The sequence below is a fragment of the Tilletiaria anomala genome (genome assembly GCF_000711695.1).
Source record: "Tilletiaria anomala UBC 951 chromosome Unknown K437scaffold_23, whole genome shotgun sequence".
In the NCBI taxonomy this organism is placed as follows: domain Eukaryota; kingdom Fungi; phylum Basidiomycota; class Exobasidiomycetes; order Georgefischeriales; family Tilletiariaceae; genus Tilletiaria; species Tilletiaria anomala.
The window spans coordinates 166,427-179,822 of record NW_013546999.1 but is presented as its reverse complement, the minus strand read 5'-3'; the positions used below and the strand labels follow the sequence as shown (position 1 = coordinate 179,822).

At 54.2% G+C, this 13,396-nt stretch overlaps 6 protein-coding genes across 6 annotated transcripts; 4 read left to right on the top strand and 2 right to left on the bottom strand.

Annotated features, from left to right (window-relative positions):
• Positions 1–16: 16 nt before the first annotated feature.
• On the top strand, positions 17–295 carry K437DRAFT_267558 (uncharacterized protein; the record flags this gene model as incomplete). Its single annotated transcript, XM_013388811.1, has 1 exon — positions 17–295. A coding segment is annotated over one exon (279 nt), but the record flags the coding sequence as incomplete, so codon positions are not given.
• A 393-nt stretch (positions 296–688) lies between these two features.
• K437DRAFT_255457 (uncharacterized protein) lies at positions 689–3,951 on the top strand. Its single transcript, XM_013388810.1, has 4 exons — positions 689–1,987; positions 2,047–2,665; positions 2,732–3,319; positions 3,384–3,951. Exons 1-4 carry the CDS (start codon positions 831–833, stop codon positions 3,690–3,692), a joined length of 2,673 nt encoding a protein of 890 aa, XP_013244264.1. The 5' UTR covers positions 689–830; the 3' UTR covers positions 3,693–3,951.
• K437DRAFT_81984 (uncharacterized protein) lies at positions 3,568–5,545 on the bottom strand. The gene is made up of 3 exons (XM_013388809.1): positions 5,003–5,545; positions 4,788–4,930; positions 3,568–4,715 (listed from the first exon to the last, which is right to left on the bottom strand). The coding sequence occupies exons 1-3, from the start codon at positions 5,454–5,456 to the stop codon at positions 3,789–3,791; spliced, it is 1,524 nt and encodes a 507-aa protein (XP_013244263.1). The 5' UTR covers positions 5,457–5,545; the 3' UTR covers positions 3,568–3,788.
• Positions 5,546–5,967: 422 nt separating this feature from the next.
• Positions 5,968–7,043, top strand: K437DRAFT_234119 (uncharacterized protein). Its single transcript, XM_013388808.1, has 3 exons — positions 5,968–6,418; positions 6,505–6,850; positions 6,934–7,043. Exons 1-3 carry the CDS (start codon positions 6,000–6,002, stop codon positions 6,973–6,975), a joined length of 807 nt encoding a protein of 268 aa, XP_013244262.1. The 5' UTR covers positions 5,968–5,999; the 3' UTR covers positions 6,976–7,043.
• Positions 7,044–7,755: 712 nt separating this feature from the next.
• Positions 7,756–9,529, top strand: K437DRAFT_245436 (glutamate 5-kinase). Its single transcript, XM_013388807.1, has 3 exons — positions 7,756–8,249; positions 8,329–9,317; positions 9,395–9,529. The coding sequence occupies exons 1-3, from the start codon at positions 7,836–7,838 to the stop codon at positions 9,492–9,494; spliced, it is 1,503 nt and encodes a 500-aa protein (XP_013244261.1). The 5' UTR covers positions 7,756–7,835; the 3' UTR covers positions 9,495–9,529.
• A 19-nt stretch (positions 9,530–9,548) lies between these two features.
• K437DRAFT_255453 (uncharacterized protein) lies at positions 9,549–13,337 on the bottom strand. The gene is made up of 9 exons (XM_013388806.1): positions 12,958–13,337; positions 12,773–12,883; positions 12,606–12,702; positions 12,315–12,531; positions 11,301–12,228; positions 10,799–11,224; positions 10,179–10,703; positions 9,726–10,099; positions 9,549–9,653 (listed from the first exon to the last, which is right to left on the bottom strand). Exons 1-9 carry the CDS (start codon positions 13,136–13,138, stop codon positions 9,642–9,644), a joined length of 2,871 nt encoding a protein of 956 aa, XP_013244260.1. The 5' UTR covers positions 13,139–13,337; the 3' UTR covers positions 9,549–9,641.
• Between the last annotated feature and the right edge of the window lie 59 nt (positions 13,338–13,396).

Genomic DNA, 13,396 nt, shown 5'->3' with positions numbered 1-13,396 from the left:
GGAGGACGGCAACAAGAACGGGAGGGAGGACGGCAACAAGAACGGGAGGGAGGACGGAAACAAGAACTGGAGGGAGTACAGCAACAAGGGCGGAAATAAGGACGGGAAAAAGTACAGGAGGGAGTACGGCAACAAGGATGGGAAGGAGTACGGAAACAAGGACGGGAGGGAGAACGGCAACAATGACGAAAAGGAGTATAGGAAAGGCTACAGAGAAGATCATGGAAATGACTACAAAGGCAAGAGCGAGTACGAAGGCGGCAAATACGAAGGCGGCAAAGAGGGCTACGCCTGAAAGATCATACCGATGTCGCTCCAGCATCTGGCCAACGCGACACCGGCAGATTTTGCGATTCTTTCCCATCCTTGCAACCGGAGGTTGCGGATTCAATTAGATTGCTCGTGCCTTTTGTAGTTTCGCGATTTCACCACAGGTCCACATTCTGCCACCGAAATCTGCGCTCAGCGAGCGAGCGCAACCACCATCCTTGTTCTAATCGAGGATGTTGTGAACTGCGTGCGTTACTTTTCGCACCTGTTGATGTTGCACGCATATGGGCAGTACCGGCTGCAGGGACTCCCTCTCTGTCTCTCTCACATTCAATTTAGGCGCGTCGCGTGTTACTTCTGTTGTTCTGACTGCGCTCCAAACTTGGATGTAGAGTGTTGCTGTATAATAGCTACCTGGAGCTCCTACCCCTCTCCGTGCTTCTCGCGAAAAGAGCATGCGAAGAGCTTATCTCGCACTCTGACAATTCGGCTTTACTCAGTTCAGCCATCTCCTGCAAAGAGCTCGGCGCGTCAACGCGTGCAAACAGGTGGGGGGGAAGATGCTCTCAGAGATTATCTTGATTCTGGCCGGGCACCCATCGTCCTTCTTCGAGCAAGTCGCAGAAGGCTCATCAACGTTACCATCGTCGCTCTTGTCTTCACTTTCTGCGTCAGTACAGGCCAAAGAACACCTCCCCTTACATCCGGGCGAACGCGCGCAACTCGAATACCTTGCGACACTAGCCCATAAATGCTCGGCCATCAAGCTTTTCGCAACATCGCACATTGAACATGCGCGAAGGTGCGCTCTCAAACAGGCTTCGCTGCGTCCTGGAACCCGTCCGAGGAAAGTGCTGTCTAAAGATGGTGTTTTGCTTGACGCAAGTGGACAGGAAGAGAGAAGCGCACACTTGGCACCTCTTTGCGCTCGAATTCTCCGCCACCTCGAGGGCTGGGATGACCTTATTGTCGATCTCGAGGATCGTATCCTTCAGCGAGATACCTCGCTCGTTGCGGCACGATCCTATGTATCACTTGCAACAATTCGGGTGGAGGTGCAGGTGTGGGAATCGCGACTAAACGCGCTGGGCCGTTTGGTGGGGATGCTCTTGAAAGGGCCCGAGCATTCAGTCGCGCTTAGCATTCAGCAGCCAGGCGCCGACCCCTTGGAACTACCACGCATCGCAGGAGGTCTCTCCGGTTGGACAGGAGGTCTCTTGATTGACATGCTCACACACATGGCGGACACTGGCGTTTCGCGCGTCGCCAACCTCATGGCTGAGCTGCGGGATGCAGTTGAAGATAGCTGGAAAATTCTGCTGTGCGACTGGATTTGCCATGGCACGGCAAATGGCAGCCCCGTCTCTCTCGGATCTAATATGATCTCACAAGGCCCTGATGCACTTGTAGAGCAGGACGAAGATGGAACCTGGCACCTCCGTCCACATTCCCTTCCATCCTCGATATCATCCGTCACTTCCGACGCGATTCTATACGGTGGACGTGCTATCTGGCGGGTTAAAACCCATACTGAAATCGGTCATGTACCTGCAGCTCTCATGGCTGCGCACGTAGAAATGCTTCAGTGTCCAGAGATCCGTCCAAGCACGCCACATGCATTCGCAAAGGTCGTGCTTGAGATCAAGCAAGATGTAGGGGAATGGTTGTGGAGGAACGTTCTGACAGATCAAGCTGTCATTTCCGCCTTACAAGATCTGTGAGTGCAGCTTTGGGCCATCTCATGCACACAGTGGACTGAATTGCCCCCTTTTACAGCGGCAACTACTTCTTGCTGCGATCGGGGAACTTTGCGCTTTCTCTCATCGAAGAAATTGATGATGTTCAGCGACAAAAGTCAATATCTGCTCGAACTGTGGCGTCAGGCCAACTGTTGGAATCAGACCTCGACCTCGCACTCCAACGAGCGAGCATCGGCACCGAACTCGAAGACCACCCCAGCTTGGAATTACTGCATTGGCAAAAACATTCCGCCCACCTTACCCGCCTGCGGCATCACCACATTACAGACCCCAACTCCTCGACGCCGGAGGCGGCCTCTTCAGCCGTGGTTTTCGACGACGACCTTGTCGGCATCAATGCTCGGCTGTGCTACGCTGCAGACTTCCCACTTGACCTCTTCCTATCTAGTGCGGAGCTCGAAGTCTATACTCGCATCTTCTCATACCTGGTAGCGATTCGCAGGACGCATAATCGGGTTTTGTCCTGCTGGACTTCGTTGTCGAACAACCAACGACTCAGGCGCAGATTCACAGGCACCAGTGAAGGAGGTTCGAGCAAAGAGGAGGCAAGCCAGCGCATGACACTGCTCCGACTGACTTGGAGTCTCGCAAAGGACATGCTCTGGTTTCTGGACACCCTAATGGGTCATTTTCAGGTGAGAAATGTTTCGTGGCTGCATTGACTAGGGCGCTTCTAATGTGCTGGATGCTTGCTTTCTCAGACCGACATTATTGAGGTGCAGTTTATTCGATTGCTTAGTCAACTGCATGATGTTCATGAGCAGCACTCTGAGCGCCGACAGACCCGCCGCAGCAATCCTACCATTCCGAATGCCAGGGGCATATCGAGCCCTATGGAAACCACAGTGAGACGCAGTTCTTCTCCGGCGGACGAGTCCTCAGAGCTCGGAGGCAGCACCAGGAAAGCACCCAACTACACTCCATCGGGTTTCCCCCCTCAAAGCACAATCATGCCCTCCAGTCGTAGCTTCCTCACAACGACAGGCAACACAACAGGCGCAAAGATGCCTCTCACCGCAGATAAGCGGCTCGACTTTGCCGACCTGCGGGCGACGCACGTCGCATTCCTCTTGTTCCTCCAGGAGGGGTTGCTCCTGAATGCCCCGCGAGTGACAAGCCTGATTCGCGCCATCTTGGAGACCTGCGTGCGTTTTGTTGGCCACCTAGAACGATGGGGTGGAGATGTGCTTCCTGATCTGCTGAGTGAAGGCAGCTCAGAGGATGCCTCCAAGACGCGAGAGAGTGCCATGTTCAAGGAGCGGGATCAGGCTGTGTCTGCCATTGTTGTTGTGAGTCAGCTCGGTGGCAAGGTTTGATGTCTTATCTTCGTTCGCTAAGAACTTCACATTGCAGCAACTTCGGGAGCAGCTGCGCGACTTTTTCGAGTACATCTCTGAGGGAGATCTGGGGGTGGCAGCAGGCAACATTTCGCAAGCGAACCAATCCCTTGCATCGATGTCGATGCTGGGTGCACAGTTGCCTGCGATCGGACACGAGATGCCCAAAGCAGACTTGAGTCGAAATGCAGCGCAGGAAGCCCGACTGCAGATGGGTCTTGCTGCTCGTCAACATCTAACGCAATTGTCGCTCAGGCTCGACTTCAACGGCTTCTTCACCGGTACCAATCTCCTGACGTTTGAAGAGTCGGCTCAGGCGCATTGAGTTGTGGAGCCCTTGCCCTTCGAAGAAATATATACTGTCGATAGGACGAGAAAAGCTTCTGAACACGCTCTGGAACTTCGTGTGCGAGCAGCATGACTAATGTACAAACATTGTCGGGTCCATCGGATGCTTCCAGATGATCTGGCCTTTTTTGCGTCCCATCCAGTGCCATTTTTGGTCGCCCACTGCGCTGTAGTCTGTGTTCGGGAGCAAACAATTGTACTCCACTTCATTTCGACCCACATTGCGACGTTTGTGCGGAACGCCTTTGACCTTCGCTGATGCTGCTCGCAGTCCTGCCGCTGCGCCTTGCGATGGTGACGAATGAGTGCCATCGTTTGCCTTTAGCAAGCCATCCACTGGAATTGTCGCGTCGGCGGCCTCGCTTCCTATGGTCGCCGATTTGCCACGTCTATTCGGCCGTACTTTGCCTTCAACGTCATTGGTGGCCTTCTCTACGCCGACTTTGCAGTCTCTGACCCGCTTGCCGACCTCGATGACAAGCCTTGCAATATTTTTCGCATCATCAATGCCTGAATGATGCCTACCCTCAAAAGTTCCGAGTCCCAATTGATTGAGCAAACCATCGATCGTCAGATCTCGGTTCGATGTGCTTTGGTTCGAATTTAAGCCGAGACATTCGAGCAACGCAATAGACTTTCGGATTTCTAAGAGCGGCCCGCGAAGCCACATGGGCGGCCTACAAGCCCCCTTGGCATCTTTCGACCGAGGGTCTCGCGCGGCGAACATGGCAGATGGATGTGCGCCCGAGATCCAGGACTGCTTCGCAGCGAAATTGTGCAGGTCCGCTAGCCCGTGTGTCACCCACGCTGCTCCTGCACGCAAACGGAAGCGAGAGCGGTCCCAAGATTCAATGTCGGTGTCGCTGCAAGTCCGTTCGTCCTCAGATCCGTCTTCAAAGTCGTACCATGACCAGGGATTCTCGAGGACGCCTTGTGCGCGCAGGAAACGATAGAGTTTCCCTTCCACAATCGGCCATGTTGGTGATATATCGATTTGTTGCTGCAGGAGTGAATCATAACAGTGTCATCACACGATGTGCTATGCTTAGCCGTTTCATGAAGGACTCCTCACTTGCGTGATACCAGTCAAATCGCGGCAGAACTTGCTGAGACGGGGCCGCCAAATAGGCTTGACATAAGAGTGAAAGACATCGCCCTGCTTGTATTCCTGCGCGTCGGCATCCCATCTCAATACGACAACAGGAAATTCGATGACTAGCAAAGCCAAAGTAGCAATATCAGACACCATACCTAATACTACGGGTGTGCGACTCTGCTTTCGCTTACTTTCGTTCGGGTAGTCGCGGTTGACCTTCTTTGCTTGGCTTCGACTGCTGGGCTGTTTAAGCTCGATAGTCTCTCCTCTCTCACCGGCTGCACCTGGTGCCAGCTCTAGCCAAGGAGTGATCTCGCATGTAGCCTCGATGTCACAAACGAGGAAAGTAGTGATCTTGGGCGTGAAAGGCTGCTGCTCCTGTTGGACTTGCGTATTGTTCGCAGCGGTTGACTGAGACGTTGGTCCACCACCGGTCTGCCCACCGTCACCGTCGTCTGTGCCCACAACCTGTGGCTCAAAGCTAGTCTGTTCCACAGATTCCTTGCCAAAGTTCTGCTCCAAGATGGCAATATCCTTTTGAGCCCGTTTTAGACGTTTGCGAAGGTCCTCCCTGTGGCCTTTGGTTGAGAAACCAAGTTTATTAAGCGCACCCCGGAGCTGTTCGACGGTCATTCGACTGCTCATGTTCCCCTCTTAGAAAGTTTCCCTTGCCGATACTAGCAAGTCGGAGGATCCCTTCGGTGGCTGTGTAGCCCAAAGACACGAAGGTTGGGTGCTCGGGGTATATAATGTGGCAGGAATGGATCGTATTTCGCAGGATCGTCTCGTCATTTGCCCGTTCGTTCCAGTCTTTCAAAGCCGCATCAGGGTCCGATAAATTCGAACTCATGCGAGTCTTGAGTGCAGCAGCTCGTCCACATGCTCCATATATATGTTTCAATGTCAAGGCCATCGTGATATTCTGAGGGCCTTCTATGCTTGTCATAAGCCTTGAAGAAGATAGTTACCTTGCCGCTTAGCGAAGACTCATTGTCTTGAATGATGCGAGGCTTCTGATTGGGCACGAGTACAGTCACGTGACACTATCTCGTCAACTCCAGGAAACGGCCTGGGACGGCAGGGAGTTCTGGCAAGCAGCTGGCGCTTGACAAGAACCTCCCTTCTTTACCTCATCTTCCCTCATGCAACGTCTTGTCGCACCTCGCGCTGCCAGATCACCTCATCAAGATGGCTGCACTCCGCACCTACTATGCCTCCATGGCACGCAACGCTCTCCGCAGCGCCTCGGTTCGCGGAGGCGCTGGCGTTGCAGCAGCGCGGCCAGCTCTGCTAACCGGCTCTGCTCGCGGCCTCAGCTCGTCCGCAAGCCGGCTATCGGATGCCCTCTTCGTGCACCGCGACACGGACTATAACAACCCAGACCTGCCCTTCAAGTTCGATGAGCAGAACATGAATTTCGCGAAGGAGATCATCAGCCACTACCCGCCTCAGTACAAGAAGGCGGCGGTCATCCCGCTGTTGGACCTTGCTCAAAGGCAGAACTCGGGATGGGTCTCGATTTCTTGCATGAACTACGTTGCCAAGCTGCTTGAGATGCCGCCAATGAGGGTATACGAAGTTGCTACCTTTTACACGATGTTCAACAGGTGAGGCTGGTTTGCTGCGAAGGTGGATGGCGGAAGAGTCTATCTCATCGTCCACGTCCACGTGCTCCTCTTTTCCCCATTCATAGAGAGCCTGTCGGCAAGTACTTCTTGCAGCTGTGCACCACGACGCCATGCATGCTAGGCGGCGTTGGATCCGCTGCCATCCTTGAGGCCATCACTAATCATCTCAAGATTCAGCCGGGCCAAACGACGCCAGACAATATGTTCACCCTGGTCGAAGTGGAGTGCTTGGGTGCCTGCGCCAATGCGCCAATGGTGCAGATCAACGATGATTTCTATGAGGATCTCACGCCCGAGTCGATGGTTAAGATCCTGGATTCGCTCAAGGAAGGCAAGAAGGCCAAGCCTGGCCCACAGAGTGGGCGGCACTCGAGCGAGCCAAAGGAGGGACGGACAGCGCTGACCAGCGAAGTGAGTCCATTGGAAGCCAGGGGAGTGTGTAGACTTCCGATTGGACTGCTAATATGCCTTTTTCTCTTTCGGCCATATGCCAGCCGTACGGCCCCGGGAAGTTTTGCCGGGAAGAATTTGCATAGACAGGCAATCCATTTACATTACGATTCCCCATTTACCCTTCCTTTATCCTTGCCCTCCTCTCGAGCGTCCGAATGATCATGGTAATCATGCAGAAAGTGCAGACTAGTGATTGAAAACCTTGCCCTCACCTGTTTACCCTTGTCAGCGAAATGCTCATGGCCACATCAGGGCGTCCTTGGGGCTGTGCGACCACTTTTTCCGATTGAAGCTTTACGATGCGCATGGTGGTGATCCAAACCCCTTTGGATACATGTTTCCGGTAGCTGATTCACAAGGGACGGAGCAGCTTGAGATGTGACCTCGTGGCATGATGAGAGTCTTCTGCAGCGAACAATGCTTCGAGGCTAGCGAGCTTTGCTTGAGCATGTGACCAGATTTGACGACCTGCGGCGTTTGACGGGAAGACCATAAAGAGTAGGTCACGCACATCATTTAAGAATAAATAAACGACTCCCGCCAGCCTCAAATCACATCTGACTGCGTTTCATTTGGCGCTGCTTCCTATAAATTTCTCTCAGGCCTCAGCGGCAAAGGCGATTGCGCTGCTGGGGTTCGCACTGTCTTACTGACTGTCAGTGCTTCAAGACTAGACTGCTTTGACATATTGCGCGTATATGCGAGTTTGTAAATAGGATTCGTGTAGAAGAATGGTTGAGCCGGATCGGTGCAACCCAACCCTACCGTGACTTGACCGCTCCTGACTGGTTCGCATTCACCCTCAGTTGTGAGAAGCACATGCTAACATCCATATTCCTTGTATCTCGATGCAACTACTTAGCCATCTCCGTGCACTCACTACAGAGCAAGGCTGTATCAAGAAGCCTGTGCCTGCATCGTCAGCGCCGAAAAATAAGACTCCATGGTGGTTCAGCAAGCGTCTCCCATCAATCATGCCGGGCCATCGTCACGCCCAGGCAACGCACACCCAGCCGCATCCACGGCTTCGAAGACCGTAGTGATCAAGCTCGGCACGTCCTCCATTCTCTCCGAATCGACCTTCACCCCGCGTCTGTCCATCCTGTCGTCGCTGGTGGAGACTTGCCATGCTTTACGGCAAGCAGGACACAAGGTCCTGTTCGTTTGCTCCGGCGCAATCGGAATGGGAAGGGTCAAAATGGACATGGGCAAGACTGGACCGCCCAAGAGCGTTGGTGAACGGCAGGCGCTTGCAGCTATCGGTCAATGCAGACTGATGGCGCTTTGGGACTCATTATTCAGTCAGCTCGGACTTAGCGTAGCACAGGTGCTTCTCACAAAGTATGACATTGCTGATGTGCGTATGCACAATTGTGTCAAGCTCGCAGTTCACGTGCCGCACCGCTGACAGGCTCTTGAATACATTTTTTTTACAGAGAGCACGCTACCGTAACGCCCGTACAACACTCCTTACTCTTCTAAACATGGACATCATACCGATCGTCAATGAGAATGACACGGTCTCTGTCTCCGAATTACGGTTCGGTGACAACGACACCTTGTCCGCAATCACGGCCGCATTGGTCGATGCCCACTACCTCTTTCTCTGCACTGATGTCGATGGACTGTACACTGCCAACCCGCGGTCCGATCCAAATGCGCGACGCTTGGGTGTCGTGAGCACTGTCAGCAGCGCGAGGAAGGCAGTGCACGTTGCTAGCATGGGAAGTAATTTTGGAACGGGTGGGATGCAGACAAAACTCATCGCTGCTGAGCTAGCAACAGCGGCTGGTGTCGCAACTGTCATTCTGAACGGCATGACACCAAGCAACATCGTCAAGATCATAGACGCAGGAATACCCGCGATGCCTCCGAAAGGAGGCTCGGCAAACTCACATGCAGCATCAACAGCAATAGTCGAACATCCGTCACCACTCGTAACAGCCGGCGACGCGTCAGGGACATCGACGCCTGGTAATGTAACACCCGATGCCCTCACATCATCGGTTTCCTCTCTGTCTGAAGACGCCTCCCAAATCGGAATTCCTCCTCTCTCATCACCGCCTCACACGCTTTTCCTACCGCATTCCAACCCTTTGCCTTCTCGCAAATGGTCGATTCTGCACGCTATGCACCCCTCGGGCAGTCTGATTATGGACGAAGGTGCCTACCGCGCGATCACGCGCGCAGACAGTGGTGGGCGACTACTGCCAGCAGGTGTTATCGGCGTCGCGGGGAACTGGGAACGGATGCAGGCCGTCCGCCTCGTTGTCAGACGGAAGCGAAAAGTGGTGGCTGATACTCAGACAGAGAAGGAGCGCGGGGAACAGAGAAAGGACGAAAAAGACGTGGAAGATGTGGAGATTGGGCGCGGGTTGGCAAATTACACCTCAATCGAATGCGAGCGTATAAAAGGGCTGAAGAGGTGAGTCGATGGCGAACTCACACTTGCGCCGCCATTCCATGCTGACGTCTCTTTTTTGATTCGGGTCTGGGGAAAAGCTCGCAAATCGCGGCGACGTTGGGTTTTGCCGACTCGGACTACCTCACCGATCAGATCGCACTACATAACTTGCAATTAGAAGACAACTTCCACGAATGAAAGGAATGTTACCTCCATGTCACTGCAACAAAGAGTATGAGGAGAACATGCCCCATTTGTCGTGCGTATGGCCCTAAATATTAGTACATTGAGGATGCCTGGTGGCGAGGTCTGGAAATGCAGGATAAGGAATAGCAGCAGTATAGCTTAGAGGTACTTCTGGGGGAAAGGAAATGTTTGTCAGCTTTCAGGAATCCGGGATACCAACAAGGCATTGATGAGCGCGCTCACCTGGTACTCAGGTTTGGCCTGCCAGGCTTTACCTTTGGGCTTAATGGCCACCTCGTCGAGCTTGAACTCGATAGCCCGCTTTGTGATCCACTTGCCTATACTCTCCGCGAAGTGTTCGTGCAGCTCGGCGACGAGCAAATTCTTGCTAAGCCGATAGCGCTCCTTGGTGCCCTGCATTGCGCGCACAAAGTTCGCAGTGTGGGTCTCGGGGAATGGCGCTTTGGGTGCAGCAACAGGTTTCTTCGCGCCCGGCGCCGCTGTTGTTACCTTGTCCACTTCGGCGGGAGCTGTAAAGTCAGACGCTTCAGGCCGCGCAACGACCGTCTCTTTGACGCCTGCGCCAAATGTGAAGGGGTCGAGGCCGGGATATGCATCTGTGAGGGCAGCAGCAGGAGCCAATTCTCGTATATGAGTCGCATGGACTATGCTCACAATAGCGACCAAAAGACTCACCATTCAAAAATTCAATTTGGTACGGCTTGAAACTTGAGTAGGACGCAGTGCCGAGTGTCGTCTCCCAGTGCGGACCAGCGGAGAAAGGAATCAGTTTTGAATCGAAGCGCTTTCCGAGCTGTCTCCTCTTCTTGCCCTTCTTCTTGTTGGGCCCGACCGTCCCCCTGCCTGCGGCACCTGCCAGCTGCTTGCTGGGGGCCTTACGTGCCCATAACGGTGAGATGGATGTTCCTCCGCCGGGGCGGCAGAGCTCCTCGAGGGAGATGACATCGTTGTCATCTTCCTCCTCGTCCTCGGGCAGATCCTCAAGCACCATGTCGTCGTCGAGCCAATCTTCCATGTCCGAATCTGAGTCAGAGCCGGTCATCTCTGCCTCTTCCTCTTCGAGCTCCATCAGGTCCTCGCCTTCGATCCCAGCTTCGTCCTCCCACTCGGCATCGCTGTCCAACGAATAGTCGAGTTGCACGGAGTCCTGCCCGAAAGGCGTGCGCGGGCCGATGATCTTCGTGGACCTTGTCCATGTTCCTGTACGACGCGGGGAAGCGAGGATGTAATCTCGTCAGATCTTTTGCCAAGCCGATCTAATTGGTAGACGGCTTCACGCATTTGCGCTAACTCACCGTACCAGCCGGGCCGTCGATCGGAATGGAACTGGAGCAACTTGATTGGTACCCTCCTGCGGCTCCGCAGCTTCGCTAGCCCTTTGCGTGCCTTCTCAGCCGCGACATCACCCAGCACGTCCGACTCGCGGACGAGGTGCATGACCTCACGAACGCTCGTGTCGGGCTGGAAGCCTCGGCGCACGTTAAGTGGCGCCTTCGTCTGCCGCTGGCGAAGCGGGAGCGGCAAGCGGGACCGGAAGTCGGCCAGCAGCTCGCCCGGTTGCGTGCCCCCATACGCGCCCGAGCAGACTTCGGTGGTAATATCTCGCCCGAGATCATTGTTGAACCTGTTGATGGGCGCGAGATTCTTGATGATGCACGGTAGGAACGTCTTGTCGAAATCGGTTTTGGGCGTTTCTGGCGCCTTAGGGGCCGAAGCTTTATCTAAACGCGAGGTGACCACAAAAGCACTTAGCTCTACACGTGCCCCGGCATGCGCGCTGCATCGCACGGCGCTCACCTTCCGGATTCTGTTTTTTGAGAAACGACGCGAAGAAATTGGCGGCTCTTGCCTGCTCCTTCACCTTCTTCTCCTTCTCGGCCTGCTTCTCATCCTCCAGACGCTGCTTCTCTGCTTTCGCCGCCTGGCGCTCGGCTTTCTTCTCTGCCTTGACTTTGTCCTCTGTTTCGCGCTCGGACCTCTTTTGCTCGCGCAGCTTCGCCTTTTCCTCCTTCTCCTGCTCCTTTTGCGCACGCAGCATAGCTCTCTCCTCTTTGTCCTTGGCTTTGGATTCTGCATCTGGCTTCTGCCCCTCCTCGGCCTTCCCACCATCAGCCGGCTTCAACGACGAGTTTAGCTTCTGCGCTTTGCTGCCCTTCTTTCCTTTCTCCTTCTCAGCCACGGACGGAGGCTTGCCGATCGGGCTAGGCCGTGCACTATCATCACAGTCTTCACTGTCAGCATCGGAACTTTCATCATCGGATGCCGAGCTTTGCTCATCGTCATGCCTCGCTTGCTCTGTCTCCTTCTGCTGTTGTGCTTTCACATTCCCTTGAACCTCAGTGCTTTCGCTGACGCAGCTGTTCAACGGCGTGACTGCAGCTGGTGCGATATCTTCCACATCACTGCTCTCAAGCAAGGCGACCTCGATGGCTTTAGTATCATTTTTCCGCTTGCCTGTGGCCTTCAGCTTCTCAGTGTTGTGAGTGCTGCTACCGCTGCTCGCCGGTGGCCGTTTTATGGTTGGTGTGTGCATGCCATGGATGAGCACCGCGCGCTTCTTCCCTAACAGTAGGGTATCTTGATCGCGACGCTCGAGCGCCAAGAAGGCAGCAAGCGATTCTTGTTTAGCATTCGATCGCTCCTGCCGCCTCGCTTGCAGCCTTTGTTGCATCTCGGGCGGTAAGTTACTGGTGTCCTTCATCTCCCAGCACCAGATTTGCAACGCCTGTGGAACCAAAGGTAAGCGATTCCTTAGAGTCAGCTGCTGTGTGATTCCCATGCGCGGAAGCGATTACCTCGGCTGCAACTCACAGCGGGTACGATCGGGCTTGTGCCCCAAGCGTCAGATACAGCAACAATGTCCTTCGATTCAAGGCCGTAGTTGACTCGTTCAGCGATCCTGTTGAGTGCGTTCTGTATCCAGGAGCAGGGCAGGTACTCCTCCACATTATCTGCAGATTTGTCGAGCATCTGGCCACATGCTACTCGTTCTTGGATACATTTGGACAACGGCACGATTGACTGGTCACTGTTTGCGTTAATTTCAACCGTGTGAGCTTCAGAGCTCCGACGTGAGTTGTAGTTTGACTAGGGGAGACCCACCTATCTTGCGCCAGAAGGCCCACCAGATAGAGGAGTGAATCTGGCCATTTTTGCAGAACTTGCTGGTTGGCGAGCATGATCGATGCGTCAAGAAGACCTACGGAACCCGAAGGTCAGAATTCACATTTCTTCCATTACGCAACAATGAGCGAACGATATGCACTTACCTTGCAAGGTTTCGTGACACATGGCCCATGGCATGGCCTTCTGCTTCATGACGAGGCGGCCATTCTCGTACGCGACGAGGCTGCCTTCTGACACTGCCGAACCTGCAGTGGCTGCTTAAAAGCCAAGTCACAATGGTCAGGAGTCGCAAAAATGAGCAGGCTGATAGTAAGGCGCGGAAACTCACCTGTCCTGGGTCTCTTGGAGTTGGCCTTTGTGTCCGCATCACCATCATTGTCCACAAAGAGTGCTCTCTTATTGCTATCTGTGTTCGCTTTCGCCTTTTTCATCTTCGTTTTGCTATCTCCCTTCGTTTTCGGCTGCTGCGAAAGCTTGTTCAAGTCGCTTTCTGCCATGACGCCAGTCATGTTGACCTCGACGCGACGTGGCGCCGGCGCTGACACGGGTGAAGGAGAGCGTCGCGCCTGGCGGGGATGGCTGCCCTTCCTGCGTGCCGGAAATGCAGCCCACTTGCTACCGTGATGTTCGAGGAGCCCAACAAAGCTGAAGCCCATCTGCTCGTCCTGCTCGCACGCCCTGATGAGGACATCAAACAAGACCCCACATGGCCCAGCGTGAAGAGTTGGAGAGTTGAGTCTACTGCCACCGAAGACTTGATTGGCTTG

What these genes read in the sequence shown, in the direction of transcription:
- K437DRAFT_245436 (XM_013388807.1), top strand. Translation starts at nt 7,836, where the DNA reads ATGGTGGTTCAGCAAGCGTCTCCCATCAATCATGCCGGGCCATCGTCA. An exon ending in CAAAGTATGACATTGCTGAT is followed by an intron (nt 8,250 to 8,328) that starts GTGCGTATGCAC and finishes TTTTTTTTACAG; the next exon opens with AGAGCACGCTACCGTAACGC. An exon ending in CGTATAAAAGGGCTGAAGAG is followed by an intron (nt 9,318 to 9,394) that starts GTGAGTCGATGG and finishes TCTGGGGAAAAG; the next exon opens with CTCGCAAATCGCGGCGACGT.
- K437DRAFT_255457 (XM_013388810.1), top strand. Translation starts at nt 831, where the DNA reads ATGCTCTCAGAGATTATCTTGATTCTGGCCGGGCACCCATCGTCCTTC. An exon ending in ATTTCCGCCTTACAAGATCT is followed by an intron (nt 1,988 to 2,046) that starts GTGAGTGCAGCT and finishes CCCCTTTTACAG; the next exon opens with CGGCAACTACTTCTTGCTGC. An exon ending in CTGTGTCTGCCATTGTTGTT is followed by an intron (nt 3,320 to 3,383) that starts GTGAGTCAGCTC and finishes TTCACATTGCAG; the next exon opens with CAACTTCGGGAGCAGCTGCG.
- K437DRAFT_81984 (XM_013388809.1), bottom strand. Translation starts at nt 5,456, where the DNA reads ATGAGCAGTCGAATGACCGTCGAACAGCTCCGGGGTGCGCTTAATAAA. An exon ending in CCGCGACTACCCGAACGAAA is followed by an intron (nt 4,931 to 5,002) that starts GTAAGCGAAAGC and finishes TGGCTTTGCTAG; the next exon opens with TCATCGAATTTCCTGTTGTC. An exon ending in ATTTGACTGGTATCACGCAA is followed by an intron (nt 4,716 to 4,787) that starts GTGAGGAGTCCT and finishes TCACTCCTGCAG; the next exon opens with CAACAAATCGATATATCACC.
- K437DRAFT_255453 (XM_013388806.1), bottom strand. Translation starts at nt 13,138, where the DNA reads ATGACTGGCGTCATGGCAGAAAGCGACTTGAACAAGCTTTCGCAGCAG. An exon ending in CTCCAAGAGACCCAGGACAG is followed by an intron (nt 12,884 to 12,957) that starts GTGAGTTTCCGC and finishes GCTTTTAAGCAG; the next exon opens with CCACTGCAGGTTCGGCAGTG. An exon ending in CAAAAAACAGAATCCGGAAG is followed by an intron (nt 11,225 to 11,300) that starts GTGAGCGCCGTG and finishes CCTCGCGTTTAG; the next exon opens with ATAAAGCTTCGGCCCCTAAG.
- K437DRAFT_234119 (XM_013388808.1), top strand. Translation starts at nt 6,000, where the DNA reads ATGGCTGCACTCCGCACCTACTATGCCTCCATGGCACGCAACGCTCTC. An exon ending in TTTTACACGATGTTCAACAG is followed by an intron (nt 6,419 to 6,504) that starts GTGAGGCTGGTT and finishes CCCCATTCATAG; the next exon opens with AGAGCCTGTCGGCAAGTACT. An exon ending in GGACAGCGCTGACCAGCGAA is followed by an intron (nt 6,851 to 6,933) that starts GTGAGTCCATTG and finishes GCCATATGCCAG; the next exon opens with CCGTACGGCCCCGGGAAGTT.